Raw genomic sequence first — 15,756 nt, 5'->3', positions numbered from 1 at the left:
GATTTGTTCACTGGTTTACTCTCCCTCTCTTTCTCTTCCCCAGTCTCTCTCTTACTCTCTCTCTCTCCCTGTCTCTCTCCCCCTCTGTCTCTCTCACTGTGTACTTTAAAAGATAAGTCCTCTCTGAATCCATGCAAATGTCTGGCAGACAGTGCAATTCCTTTTGGATGAGGGGGGTGGGAAGGAGGGGGGTGTCTCCTTCTGCCTCTCTCTCTCCGTCCCTCTCTCTTTCTTTTCTCTCCCCCCTTCTCTCTCTCTCTCTCTCTCTCTCTCTCTGGCAGCAGAGCCTGCACTGTTGGCAGGAGTGACCAGAATAAAAACAGCAACACCAGACATAGGGGAGGGAAAAAAGCGAAGTGATCCATTGAACCAAAAGTCTTTGCCCTCTCTTAATTACGTAGTGGCCCATATCTTTTCTCTTTTTTTTCCACTTAAAAAAAATAATAAAAAATCTTTCTTCTGTACTTGAAGACCTCTGGTTATTGGTAATTAGCTTGAGGAGAATAAAACCAGCCGATTGTGAGAGGGGTGGTGCATTGTGGAGCGAGATGGCTAACAGAATGGTTCTATCACTCCTTCATGGTCTCTTCTACCTATCTCTGATTCAGCCCTCTCTTCAAGGAGGTAGGTGTGTGCCTAGGTGAACTCAGCCATGACCTCTGCTACCTAGATAGCAGGCTTAGTTTAGAACAGGTGCAGGTCTATGTCTCTGTGTTTCTCTTTGCTCTTCTCAGTTGTTACACAGAGGACTTTAACCACTCCAACCTATTTGTTGTGTGTGCAGTTCTGCCTATTTCATAAAGTGTATGGTATATTTGTCATGCATGCATTGATATCCACTGATCCAGTCTTGTCTTGTTTATTTTGTCTGCAAACCCTGCTAAAGAGGACCTGTCTAGAAAGCAATTCAGATAACTTATTTCTGTGCAAAATTCACGCAAAACCTTTTCTCCATATTTTTTTTTGATTTTTCTCTCAAATACCCTCAAAATGTTTGCATCTAAAATATAAACCATACTTCGAACTGAATATTTATTTTGAAAGTAGCACTTATGACTATTCAGTCATGTTGATTCTATCTGACTCTCTGTACAAGTGTCAAAGATTTTAAAAGCCCCAACTTTCCATTGCACTTGAAGTTCAAGATAACAACATTCTGTTCCATTGCATTGCAGATCTACCACTCACTGTCTCGATTATAATTAAAACACACAATGGTAATCTGCTCCATATTTGCATGTGCTTTGTGTTCTTGTAGTTGTGGCTAATATTGTCCAGGTTTTGGACCAGATACAGTATTTATGCCTGCAGGGTTAGAGTTGTTGTTGTGGTATTTTTAGAGAGGATTGTCTTTCTAAAGGCAGATTCAGTGTAAAAAATACTGTACTTTATGCAGTCTGGCTCATTTCTTTATTAGGTACATATTTGTATTTTAAGAATTGTAAAGGATTTATATTGAGGATATGAAAGGTAGTCTTTGCGAAAAATCTGTGTCACACATGGTAATATTGATCCAACAATTGGATCTCCAGCTATATTTTCAACTTGATTTAATATGTTGACTCAAACAACAACATAATAGCTTAAATTTAAAAGTGAAATGAAATGATTGTGGTGGTTATAAAACCTAAACAAACACATTTTATTAGGACCTCTAAAATTGTTTCTGGAATTTATACAATTTCAGAGAAAGCTGGAGGAACTGTCCAACAATTGGCTTATGTTGGAAGTGCTCACTAGGAAGAGTGAACAATAAAATATATACAGTATATCCTAAACACAGTAATACAGAAATATGAGTGGCCTGGCTTAGCGCAAATTGACATACAGTATGTTTGGTTTCTAGAGAGGACTGTTTCCAACAGGTTTCAGTGTTTTTGAGTCTGAATGAAATCAGGGCCGTATTCATTACGCCGATTCTGTAGCAAAACATTTATTAAACGGAAGCAAACAGAACAAAATGGAAAGGGACCTACCTGAATTTGTCCAATAGAAACTCTCATTTTGCTCTGTTTGCTTCCATTTGGTTCTTAAACAGTAAACTGTTTCTGTAATGAATACGCCCCTGGCTTCAGGCACCGGAGGGGAGTTCTGTGTAGCTATATTGTAATGTAAAGCCGAATCCCATACAGTACTACAGCATGTTAGTGTGCAATGCATAACTCCATCTGGTCCCTCTTTCCCGTCAGCTACGTCATGTAGAATTACCCATAATGAATTCCCATGTGAACGGCAGTGTGTGTGTGTGTGTGTGTGTGTGTGTGTGTGTGTGTGTGTGTGTGTGTGTGTGTGTGTGTGTGTGTGTGTGTGTGTGTGTGTGTGTGTGTGTGTGTGTCTGTGTCTGTGTCTGTGTGTGTGTGTGTGTGTGTGTGTGTGAGATTCCTCTGTTCCACGGCATGTGGTCTGAGGTATTCATTTCTAACCAAGTTTGGGGCGGACAACAGCTTATCGTTTTGTACAGAGAGAGGGAGAGAGAGAGAGAGAAATGGTCAGTGAATTCTCGGAGCTGCGTATGTCGTTCACTCTTTCCTTCAAGCTGCAAGGAATTTCCACTTTCTCCTCTTTCCCTCCCTCCCTACTTTGATATTGTTCTTGTTTTGTTTATGCGAGCAGCCAGAGTTGTTTAGTCCCTCCAGTTGGAAAGCATGCTGAAGTTCTGCACTGCAGTCTGATCTCTTCAAGCCAAGCCAGATCTTTTCAAAATGTATTTATTTGCCCAAAAAGAATGCATGTATTTTCTGTTCCTCATCTGTTAGTATCTGAGTCTGAGCTATCATTCTCTCTAACGGTGTCAGATAGAGTTATAGATGGTGGAGCTGCTACAGTCCATTGTAAAACCCCTGACTGGAATATTTTGCCCTTATATAGTCTTATGTTTAACTGTATCTTAAATCGGTGGCCGGATCTGCGATGTTGATGAGTGTGACAGGAGTAAATGGTCAAATTTAACTGAGGCGATTCATCATAAACTGTACACACAGTAATGCATCAGCAATGTGACATGTCAGACACCTGTTATAACCACCTTATAATAAATTAATCTAATTTTGGCATGACATACGCGTTTATGATGCTTAATACATCATAATTTTTACGTGACTTTGTGGTTTTTCCAAGCTGTCTCCTCTTTATTAGACTTTATTGGATGGCACGTTAACTTACAGGTCAATAGAAGCCCCATTCACCTGTTAAGCAACTGTGATGTTTGAATGTATGTGAAAACTGCCCAGAGCCTGTGGATCTGAGGACTGTGGATCTCTTAGGTAATATATTTGCTAATCTAATATTGTGTTTTCCGTTTTTGCCGTCACAGCAGTTTCCTTCCAACTCTTCTTTGCACTGACCTAAACTGGTGAGCCAATTGCCTCGTCTGAAACAAACAGAGCTCAGTTCAGCTTTTGAGAGCAGCAGCTCAGCTCAGGGAGAATTTACAGCATACGGACGGAGGGGCCAGCGAATATCAATATTGGCTTAGGAGCCAAACGTTGGTTGATCTTCAGTGAACGTAAAATCCATCCCTATCAAACCTGTTCTGAGGTGCTGAAACCAGCTCCAGCTGTCTCCGGCTGTGACCAGAAAGTTAAGAAACCCTCTAGCTCGTTCCAAGTAAGTGTCAATTATCTGAAAGTAATGCAAACCCCATTAACACCCAATCACCTTTTTAAGAGGGTTTTCCCCCCGAAAAAAAAACCCTTTGCTTGCTCATACTTTGGACAGTAATCATGAGAATGGGATTGAGGAGGATTTTTTTTGTGAGTGTGAATGAGTTATGACGCATGAGGGAACGTCAGGGAAGGAGTTGGGTAATAAATATGCAGCTTGTCAGTTGTGATATGACTCTGTCTGGTGTCCCTGAGCATGTACTGTGGCAGACTGCTGAAATGTGTCATCAGTTCCTCTGTCCTATTTGTATGTTTTATTTAACCTTTATTTAACTAGGCAAGTCAGTTATAAACACATTCTTATTTTACAATGATGGCCAATCCTCCCCTAACCCGGACGACACTGGGCCAATTGTGCATCTCCCGATGGGCCTCCCGATCACAGCCGGTTGTGATACAGCCCGGGATCAAACCAGGGTCTGTAGTGACGCCTCTAGCACTGAGATGAAGTGCCTTAGACCGCTGCGCCACGCGGGAGCCCTCAATATTTTTTTTTACAATTCCTACAAACACCATCTTTCAGACGGATAGAGTGAGAATGGGATGTTAGAAATCAGAGAAGAGACAGATGGAGTTAAGTGGCCTCTTCCTCAAAGACACAGTCCCAAATGAAACCCTATTTCCTATATAATGCACTACTTTTGACTGGAGCCCTGTGTGCCCTGATCAAAAGTATTACACTATAAAGGGCATAGTCTGACTAAATGTAATGCAGAGACTACAGTTCAATCAAGATCTCTCTGTAAAACTGTCTGCTCTGAGCACTTTTCGTTTGACCTAAATTGGCTAATTACCTTTTCATTAATGGTCATTCGTGTGGTATCCACACCCATCCGATCTGGATAGTATGAGACTTGTGAAGGAAAGACCAAACATTCTGTCAGCTTCCAATGCTACTGCCAATCCCTCTGGGATTAATAACTATTCTGGCATTCGACAAACTCTTCTCTCAACCGTCCATCTCTTTTCTGTACTTAGTCACATAAAGTCATGTAATCAGAGTTTGTTCACTCTTTTACATGCTACATTTCCAAGAAGTGTATCAGATATCAATGTTTCAGTTCACACCTCAGTGTACTCTGTCACTTTAGTCCAGACAATTCCAGTCAATTACGGGTTTCAAAAACAGTGTCAGAGTCATTAGTTTCTGTTTTATGACCAACACTGTTAATGACACAACCCTGACAAGCATGCAGATGCCGGCAGAGGATAAAGAATAACAAAAGTTCCACCAACTCTGTTCATTTCCTTCCAGCCAGTCTCATAAGAATTAAGAAGCCCGAGTCTGTGAGTTTTTCCTCTGCATGCAGTGCTGCCTGGAAGCCCTGGAAGTCAGTTTGCCTCTTTTGGCGTCAAAGCTCAGGCTTTCAGGACTTCAGAGGATTCTAATCCGTTAGTTCTCTCCGTCAGTGACACTCTCCTGGCCGCACTTGAAGGTAAATGAAATCATGGCAGATCGAATGGCACACCTCGCCTGTCGGTTGGGCAGACTGGTGATGAATTGCCCTGGCTTGCTGTGTTGTGTTGCCCATGCTTCACTGCTGGTTTGGTTGGTAGATTCCCAATCTGATTATCTCGACTCTGATCTTCTCTGTTGAGCTTTGCAGTAGCTCTCTAGTTATTTATTGGGGACGTGTGTTTGTGAGGGAAGCACCTTTCTGGACTTAATCCCTTTGTATGAGGTGGGCTGCCAGGGAGGGATAACAGGACTAAAGTGACACCCTGGCGTCTTGTGGCTCGTTGTCAGAGGGGCTACTGTTCAGTGCCACAGGGCATCCACTTAGGGGAAGACTTAAACGTAATGTGATTTGATCACATCTTCTTCAAAACTGAATCCACTCAAAACTATTTAAAGAAAGAAAAAATAGGCATTTTAGACTTCATTTTGGTCTCTTTAGAGGAAGGGATATACATTTGTTCTTGAGTAAGGATGCTAAGGGAGGGTATATTACTTGTAACTTGCTAAGTTTACCAGTAAACTACCAGAAATGTTGTAACTTTCAAAGATTTTATGTAATTTGTCACAAGTCACCTAGTGGCCTTTTTGGGTACTTCTGATTATCACAGGTGCCTGTAATTATCTCTGTCCCACTGTGTAAAATAATAAAATATGATTTTAAAATAAAAAATAGAATAACAAAGCTGTAAAACATTCTAAATATAAACCATTGTAACACTCAATGAGTGAATAGGTGTGGAGAGCAAAGGATGCGGGAAAAAACACGCTTTAATGTCCAGAAATAATCACAGGAACAAAAATAGTATATCAAACCAGGTATAACTACAGAACAAAAGTACCCTATCGTGAAAAATAAAAGGACAGCGAGAAACCCAAATGAAAACACTAACCACTCTAACACATACAGATGAACAAGCCCGCACAAACAGAAGCGGGCTGAACGAACTTAAATAACCCCACCCTAACAACCAAACAAGGAACAGGTGAAACCAATTAGACAAAACCAAACGAACACAGAACAAAGGATCGGTGGCAGCTAGTAGACCGGCGACAACGACCGCCGAGTGCCACCCGAACAAGAAGGGGAGTCACCTTCGGTAATATTCGTGACAACCATAAATTTAGTGAATACCATTGGTGTTTAATATAAGGATTTCAGCATAAATATCCTTTTTTATTTTAATATTAATACACTTTTAATTATTTTACTATGTCAATATGTCTTTGTTGTTAATGTTTTGGCACCAAACTGGTGGCAGTTGTGAAAAAAAGTCAATAGTTGGAAGAGTTGCAGAGTTAATTGAAAATAATGCCATTGTTGATTAGTTGCATTTTTCATTCATTAGGCTAAGTGGTACCACTCATGGACAATATGGACACAAATATAAAAAAATGAATATATATGAATATAAAATTTTTAAGTTATTCAATTACCAATGTTACAATAGATTGCCATAGATTATACAGTACCAGTGTCACGTTCTGACCTCTATTTCCTTTGTGTTGTATTTATTTAGTATGGTCAGGGCGTGAGTTGGGTGGGCAGTCTATGTTTGTTTTTCTATGTTGTGGGGCAGTTCTATGTTTTCGGCCTAGTATGGTTCTCAATCAGAGGCAGGTGTCACTCTCTGAGAATCATACTTAGGTAGAATCATACTTAGGTAGCCTGGGTTTCACTGTGTGTTTGTGGGTGATTGTTCCTGTCTTTGTGTTTGCACCAGATCGGGCTGTTTTGAGTTCTCACGTTTCTTGTTTTCGTTAGTTTGTTCATGTATAGTGTCTTCATTAAAATACAATGAACAACCACCACGCTGCGTTTTGGTCCGCCTCTACTTCACAACAAGAGAACCGTTACAACCAGACAAAAGTGATTGGGTAATTGTGGAGGCCAGGTCATCTGATGCAGCTCTCCATCACTCTCCTTGGTCTAATAGCCCTTACACAGCCTGGAAGTGCCTTGGGTCACTGTCCTGTTGAAAAACAAATGATAGTCCCACTAAGCCCAAACCAGATGGGATGGTGTATCGCTACATAATGCTGTGGTAGCCATGCTATTAAAGTGTGCCTTGAATTCCAAATAAATCACAGACAGTGTCACCAGCAAAGCACCCCCCATACCATAACACCTTCTTCTCCATGCTTCACGGTGGGAAATACACATGCCGAGATCATCCGTTCACCCACACCGCATTTCACAAAGACATGGCGGTTGGAAACAAAAATATCCAATTTGGACTCCAGACCAAAGGACAAATGTCCACCAGTCTAATGTCCATTGCTCGTGTTTCTTGGCCCAAACAAGTCTCTTTTTCTTATTGGTGTACTTTAGTAGGCATTTCTTTCCAGCAATTTGACCATGAAGGCCTGATTCACACAGTCTCCTCTGAACAGTTGATGTTGAGATGTGTCTGTTACCGGAACTCTGTGAAGAATTTATTTGGGCTGCAGTTTCTGAGGCTGGCAACTCTAATGAACTTATCCTCTGCAGCAGAGGTAACTCTGTAACGATGTGCACTGAGAGTCGGGAAGCAAGTTCAGGGAGTGAGTGTTTTAATAAATAAACGCAACATAAAACAAAACAAGAACAGCGCACAGACTTAACACTGGAACATAAACAATAACGCCTGGGGATGGAACCAAAGGGAGTGACGTATATAGGGAAGGTATTCAGAGAGGTGATGGAGTCCAGGTGAGTCTGATGATGCGCATGTGCACGTAATGATGGTAACAGGTGTGCGCTATAACGAGCAGCCTGGTGCCCTAGAGGCCGGAGAGGGAGCACACGTGACACTCTGGGTCTTCCTTTCCTGTGGTGGAACTCATGAGAGCCAGTTTCGTCATAGCGCTTGATGGTTTTTGCAACTGCACTTGAATAAACTTTCAAAGTTCTTGACATTTTCCAGATTGACTGACCTTCTTGTCTTAAAGTAATGATGGACTGTCATTTCTATTTGCTTATTTGAGCAGTTCTTGCCGTAATATGGACTTGATCTTTTACCAAATAGGGCTATCTTCTGTATACCACCTCTACAACTGATTGGCTCAAACGTATAAAAACTACTTTTAATTTACATGTATTCCAGGTGACTACCTCATGAAGCTTGTTGAGAGAATGCCAAGAGTGTGCAAAGCTGTCATCAAGGAAAATGGTGGCTACTTTGAAGAATCTAAAAAATAAAATATATTTTGATTTGTTTAACACTTTTGCTTACTACATGAGGGGTTATTTCATAGTTTTGATTTCTTCACTATTATTCTACAATGTAGAAAATAGTAAAAATAAAGAAAAACCCTTGAATGAGTAGGTGTGTCCAAACTGTATGTTAATTACCAAAATTATTGAATGTTCCGGTACCTTTGCTAGATTACCGGTAGCTTTGCAACCCTAGTCTTGAGTTACACTCTGAGAACCAGGCCGTGCCTTCATTGTTGCTCCGTGACCCCTTTCAGAGCCAGAGTGAGCAGGGGCTCCTGGGTCGCTGGCAGGAGCCTCCTGAGGCCGCTATTGGAGATAAGACTCTCATTCTGCCGTGTTTATTCATTCCTCTCACACACTCACTGGCAGGACTGTTAACAGCTCTGACATTCTATCCGTTTTTGGCAGTTTTATATTAAAACATGCTCTCTCACTGCTGCACTCTCTCTCTCTCTCTCTCTCTCCCGGAGCCATTTTAGAACAGGATAGCATGGCTGGGAAATCGCTTATCCAAACATCTGAAGCGCTTACAGAACATGCAGTATGGAGTCATTACTGACACACTGGTTATAGATTTTGAGCATGACGATTTTTGCCGGTACGAGTGTTGTAGAAACCAAACCAGACCAGATTTGGGATGGAAGAGTTGGTTTAATAGATGCGTATTTCAAAAGGAGAGCACTGGAAATGTCCAGGGTGTACCGTAGCTCCATGACTGTTCTGCACACAACACACACTTTTATTATGTGAGTCTATGTAACACAGATAGGCTGTTTAATGCAACCCATTTACAAATGCACGCCTGACGTTATAGGATTTGTGCTTTAATAACATGCTTACAACTGTAATGCCACAGGTTGATCGTAAAGACTTGACATGAAATCCTCGAAAAAAACACTAGAGTACAACATTACACAGCACTGCCCTAATCACCATAAGCCCTTACCATGGTGAGGGAACAAGTATTGTTTTGTGGTTTGTTTATGCTCATGGTTTCGGTAGTGGGTTAATGTCAACCACACAAGCATCTCCCCAAAGATGTTTGGTCTGCGTGCTACTGGTGCCAAATGCTCAACAAAGAAGCACACTTACTTAACCCAGATGATTCATTCCCGACCATACTGAACAGCATTGTGACTAGTAGGCCTGGCCCCCAAACCTGGGTTCAAAATCCTTTCCAATACCTTAGCTGGGCTTGATTGAGCTTGACTGTTGCGATGGAATCAATAGTATTTAGTATTTTATTGGGATCCCCAAATAGTCACTGCCAAGGTAACGGCTACTCTTCCTGGGGTCCAAACAGAAAACAAAAGAACAAATAAAATGCATAATATACATAACTCTACATAACGTCCTGCCTCTGCCTTGCGCTTCAGAAACAGGAGATGTCCCCTGCCCTATGAACCGTTCCGGCTCGCACAAGTCAAGACTTCAACAAGGCCTGCCACATAGATAATATAGTTCAAATTACAATACAAAATATATAAAAATGTCTCTTCACAGTCCCCATTTTGCCATAAGGTGTTCTTTTATCCATTTTTTTAATCTGGTTTTATTGCTAACTTGAGTAAATGGGGTGGCAGAGAGTTCCATGTAGTCATGGCTCTATTTAATACTGTGTGTTTCTCAGCCTCTGTTCTGGACCTGGAGACTGTAAAGAGACCTCTGATTGCATCACTTGTGTTGTACTGATGAGTGTCCAAACTGTGTGCCAACAGCTTCAACAGACAGTTCGGTACCTTCAACACATCAACACCTTGCACAAAGAGAGATAGTGATGCAGTCAATCTTTCCTCAACTTTGAGCCAGGAGAGATTGACATGCATGTTACTGACATTCGCCCTCCGTGTATATCTAAGTGCTGCTCTGTTCTGCACCAACTGCAATTGAACATATTCCCGTCTTTGCCGCACATGACCACACAACTGGATAATAGTCCCAGTGTGACAAAACTAGGGCCTGTAGGATCTGTCTGGTCAACTGAGATGTCAAGAAAGCACAGCAACGCCTTATCATGGAGAGACTTCTTCACATTTTAGCAACCATTGAGTCTATATGTTTTGACCATGACAGTTTGATATCTAGGGAAACAGACAGCAGTTTAGTCTCCTTGACTTGCACAATTCCACATTATTCAATAATAGATCTAAATAAGGTTTAGCATTGAGCGAGTGATTTGTCTCAAAAATGATGAAACATCTTCCAGGAACAATAAAAACACAATATGTACATGTTACAGTTCAATTAGAACATTTGGAAAAGGAATAAAACAACAATATGTGCATAACAACTGTCCATTCTAAAACTGGGTGTCAGTTATTTATTTTACTGTGGTAGCCAATTTGTATACTGTTGAGTCGTCAGCGTACATAGACACACAGGCTTTATTCAAGGTCAGTGGAAGGTCATTAGTAAATACAGAAAACAATAATAGCCCAAGCCGGCTGCCCTGCGGTACACCACACTCAACTGAATTTGAATTAGGCTTCCTTTAATGAAAATCCTCTGTGTTCTATTAGATAGGTAACTCTCCATGATAAGGCAGAGGATGCAAATCCATAACACCTCTTTGCAATAGGTTATGATCAATTATATCAAAAGTTCCACTGAAGTCTAACAAAACAGCTTCTTCTTACTATCAAATAGAATAATTGCAAAGCTGCAAACCACATCCATCTTGCACTCCAAGCAGGCTAAAGCAAATTCTCAAATGATTTGAAAGACCTCGAATACCATTTGAACCCAGGTATACTGGCCTTAAACTGTGAGCTGTGAGGGAGGCGGTCGGTTGGTTGGTCTCGCTGGGCCAACACTCTCAAATGGGCCTTGCCAAGAATGTTCCTTAGTCTATTGGACATTTTGACCCCCCCCCCCCCCCCCCCCCCCCCCCACCCCGCTGTCCATTATCTGATCTCCCAGGTTTACTATGAACCCCATGCAGCAGATCCTAAAGGAACCTGTCTTGTAAAGATTCAGTCAAATCAGCCATCTCTGATGCTCTTATAAAACGTTCCATCTGCCAGATGTTTGGAGCGGCATGTCACTGTTTGTTTTATGACAATCATAAAGCATCATAAAAATAAATGTAATATTTTCCAGTTATGGAGGACCCGTTCATGGCATTTTCTATTTTTCCTAATACCTCAGGTATTCACCGGTAAATGGTTCATATGGCATAATTAAGAGGGTAACATAAGAAACAATCATATACTGTTACTCGTTCATGTTAAAGAGGGATAAAAATACAAAGCAATGTTATGATAATAGTTCCTTTATCACCATATAGATGGACAATCTTGCAAATGTTACTCAATGATTAAGAGGAAATTCCAAGCTTAACATGTGACAGATGTTTTTTAGTAACATGGATTATTGTCTTGGTTTAAGTGATGTCAACCTAGGAGTTCTATAAATCTTTGTTGTTTTGTTAGCACCAAAGTTAGTACATCATCTTTGGACCTGGTCCCATACCCACATACATTTTTGCCTAGTTTATGAAATGGTAGTAATGGGGGTCTGTTCGAACTTAGCTGACATTTCTGGTTCAGAAAAGACTGGAAGTTACACATTTTGTGCTTTTCTTCATACCCAGTAAGTGTGTAATAACGAACTACAGAGTACTTATGCTTTCCAGAATGAGGGTAAAACTTGGGTAAATACAGTGCCTTGCGAAAGTATTCGGCCCCCTTGAACTTTGCGACCTTTTGCCACATTTCAGGCTTCAAACATAAAGAAATACAACTGTATTTTTTTGTGAAGAATCAACAACAAGTGGGACACAATCATGAAGTGGAACGACATTTATTGGATATTTCAAACTTTTTTAACAAATCAAAAACTGAAAAATTGGGCGTGCAAAATTATTCAGCCCCTTTACTTTCAGTGCAGCAAACTCTCTCCAGAAGTTCAGTGAGGATCTCTGAATGATCCAATGTTGACTTAAATGACTAATGATGATAAATACAATCCACCTGTGTGTAATCAAGTCTCCGTATAAATGCACCTGCACTGTGATAGTCTCAGAGGTCCGTTAAAAGCGCAGAGAGCATCATGAAGAACAAGGAACACACCAGGCAGGACCGAGATATTGTTGTGAAGAAGTTTAAAGCCGGATTTGGATACAAAAAGATTTCCCAAGCTTTAAACATCCCAAGAAGCACTGTGCAAGCGATAATATTGAAATGGAAGGAGTATCAGACCACTGCAAATCTAACAAGACCTGGCCGTCCCTCTAAACTTTCAGCTCATACAAGGAGAAGACTGATCAGAGATGCAGCCAAGAGGCCCATGATCACTCTGGATGAACTGCAGAGATCTACAGCTGAGGTGGGAGACTCTGTCCATAGGACAACAATCAGTCAGTCGTATATTGCACAAATCTGGCCTTTATGGAAGAGTGGCAAGAAGAAAGCCATTTCTTAAAGATATCCATAAAAAGTGTTGGTTAAAGTTTGCCACAAGCCACCTGGGAGACACACCAAACATGTGGAAGAAGGTGCTCTGGTCAGATGAAACCAAAATTGAACTTTTTGGCAACAATGCAAAACGTTATGTTTGGCGTAAAAGCAACACACCTGAACACACCATCCCCACTGTCAAACATGGTGGTGGCAGCATCATGGTTTGGGCCTGCTTTTCTTCAGCAGGGACAGGGAAGATGGTTAAAATTGATGGGATGATGGATGGAGCCAAATACAGGACCATTCTGGAAGAAAACCTGATGGAGTCTGCAAAAGACCTGAGACTGGGACGGAGATTTGTCTTCCAACAAGACAATGATCCAAAACATAAAGCAAAATCTACAATGGAATGGTTCAAAAATAAACATATCCAGGTGTTAGAATGGCCAAGTCAAAGTCCAGACCTGAATCCAATCGAGAATCTGTGGAAAGAACTGAAAACTGCTGTTCACAAATGCTCTCCATCCAACCTCACTGAGCTCGAGCTGTTTTGCAAGGAGGAATGGGAAAAAATGTCAGTCTCTCGATGTGCAAAACTGATAGAGACATACCCCAAGCGACTTACAGCTGTAATCGCAGCAAAAGGTGGCGCTACAAAGTATTAACTTAAGGGGGCTGAATAATTTTGCACGCCCAATTTTTCAGTTTTTGATTTGTTAAAAAAGTTTGAAATATCCAATAAATGTCGTTCCACTTCATGATTGTGTCCCACTTGTTGTTGATTCTTCACAAAAAAATACAGTTTTATATCTTTATGTTTGAAGCCTGAAATGTGGCAAAAGGTCGCAAAGTTCAAGGGGGCCGAATACTTTCGCAAGGCACTGTATCTCATTATTCATGTCCTTTTCTGAACATAAAAATGTAAGTTACCTTGGATGGTTACTGAAAGTAACCTGTATCCTTGAAAATGCTAGTCTTATCATAGGCAATGAGCAGACTACTAATTACATACTTAGTTTTGCTCTGTCCTTTTAAGAGATTGTGTAAGATGTGATGAAGTAAGTTTCTTTAGAATCGAGATGCAATTTGCTCTGTGAAGTTCAGATTGTCATTCCATAGCTTACGTTCCTGTCATGTTCAATACATCGTCTATAAAATCTTCAAACCTTACGAAGTAGGAAGGAATTTGCAGCTGTTGCAAACCTTGTTTTTTTCATAGACATCGTCTCTCTGAACCTATGAAGGAGAGAGATCATGCACTATGTCAACCTCCCGGTACAGTAGGTAGGTTCTGTCTCACCCAAGAGACATCGGAAGGCTGAAGATTAGTGGCGATGATGAGATCGGAATTCCACCTCCTTTTAAAATAGTACCGTCTGTGTGTCATTTGTTTATTTGACTTTGCATACTTTACATTTATGCTCTGCTCCACAGATGTGTGTATCAGAGCGGCTGGGGCTGGGGCTGGGGCCTTGAGTTCAGTCAGAGGGAGAGAGGAGAGAAGGGGAAGAAAGGTGGAGGGAGAGAGGCACAGAGTTCTTCTATCAAGATTTACTATTTTCACTCTTGTCTTTCTTTGACCCACCTCCCCCCTCCCTTTTCTCGCTAAGTGTTCTGGAAAATATAATGCTAAACTGTGACAAAAAGTAGGCCAGACGCCACACGTCTGATAGCTGTTGTTGCTTAGTGCCAGGAACCAGGGAGTCTTCTCCGCTCTGCTCTGCTGCACTGCTCTGTAGATCCTGGTCTCAGGATGTCAGCCTCCTTTAAGACTGAGCCTTTCACTGCAATCAGAATAGGAAGGCTGATATTAAGTTAGTCGAGCTACAGAGACCCTTCTGGGAGGGAGGGTGACCTGGACCTGCTGCTGGCCACACAGGCTTTACCAGACACAGACACACTTTCATTTACATGAGGCATGGATGGTGTGATACTGGTTCTCCTATTGGGACAGCCGAATAACCCTTTTAGGTTCTAAATAGCATATTTTTTTGTGCAGTTAAATACCATTCATTTCCACATTAGACACTTCTGCAAGCGTTATAATGTCAAAATACGTTTGTTACTCTGAGCAACTATTGTCATTTACCACTGTCACACCCGGTATGTACTTCCAAAAAGGTCTAAATAAACATGAACAAGCAACCGAAAAAATGTATTGTCTGGAAAGATCATTGATTTGATCACCCACTGCAGTGTACAGTATGAACGTCATATCAACGTCTTGTTTCACAAGCACTGCAAGTAATGCAATAATATTTGATGTAAGTATATTGCCTTCAGAAAGTACTCATACATTCTTGCGGTTGTTAGTCTTTGTTTGCAGAGCACGTAGTTCCAGGCCGATAGAGTCTTCCATGGATGCTATGGGAAGTCTTTCCCTGTCGAATGACTCTGACATTGTCATGCTGTTCTGCTCTGACCGCATGTGGCAAACACTGCCTCCATATGAGAGGCATTTGCTGCTCATGTGCAAAGTCAACAACAACAGAAAATGGCCCCCCAAAAGTTATTGAATAAAAGTATTTAATTTGTTTTGTATATTTAACACTGACAGAGAAATATCTAAATATGTCTCAATTTTGAAGAGTTCTTTACATAAAACTGGGAAAGTGATGTTAAAATGTGATTCTAAGACAGTGCTCCAAGCCATTTATTGAAGGTCATTAGAAAGCATTTTATTGTTAAACACCAGTGCAAAAAAATGATGATGGACATGAATTATTTTAGATAAATACATTGACTGAAGTGTGGAAACCGGAGCAGGGGATCAGACTCTTGGGAGCAGGGGATCAGACTCTTGGGAATAACTCATAAAATCTTATTGAGGAATCTGAAAGAATGTGTAACTGCATAGTTTTAATAATGCTTTATGGCATGCTTATTTTATGTCTAATTGTTAACCACTGGCTAATCAACAAAGTGACATGTCCAGCACTCCATGTGATTTGTATAATTGCTTATTCTATATATGGTCTGGGAAGAAATAAAATGTGCATCAGTGAAGGCCCAAGGTTAGGCTAATCATAGCCTTGCACA

General features: G+C 41.0%; 1 protein-coding gene across 50 annotated transcripts in view; it reads left to right on the top strand.

Moving 5' to 3' along the window:
- Positions 1-291: 291 nt before the first annotated feature.
- The window catches only part of LOC110503876 (uncharacterized), a 90,933-nt gene continuing 75,468 nt past the window's right edge, over positions 292-15,756 (top strand). For all 50 annotated transcript variants that reach the window (XM_090218516.1, XM_090218520.1, XM_021582453.3 and 47 more), the window contains exon 1: positions 292-624. In XM_090218516.1, the coding sequence (XP_090074642.1) occupies positions 549-624 (76 nt within the window). In that variant the 5' untranslated portion in view covers positions 292-548. The remainder of the gene's footprint in view (positions 625-15,756) is intronic.

The sequence above is a fragment of the Oncorhynchus mykiss genome, chromosome 24 (assembly GCF_057628025.1).
Source record: "Oncorhynchus mykiss isolate SJ-2025 chromosome 24, ASM5762802v1, whole genome shotgun sequence".
NCBI lineage: Eukaryota > Metazoa > Chordata > Actinopteri > Salmoniformes > Salmonidae > Oncorhynchus > Oncorhynchus mykiss.
Note: the sequence above shows the minus strand (reverse complement) of the source record. Positions and strands in the feature narration are given on the sequence as shown.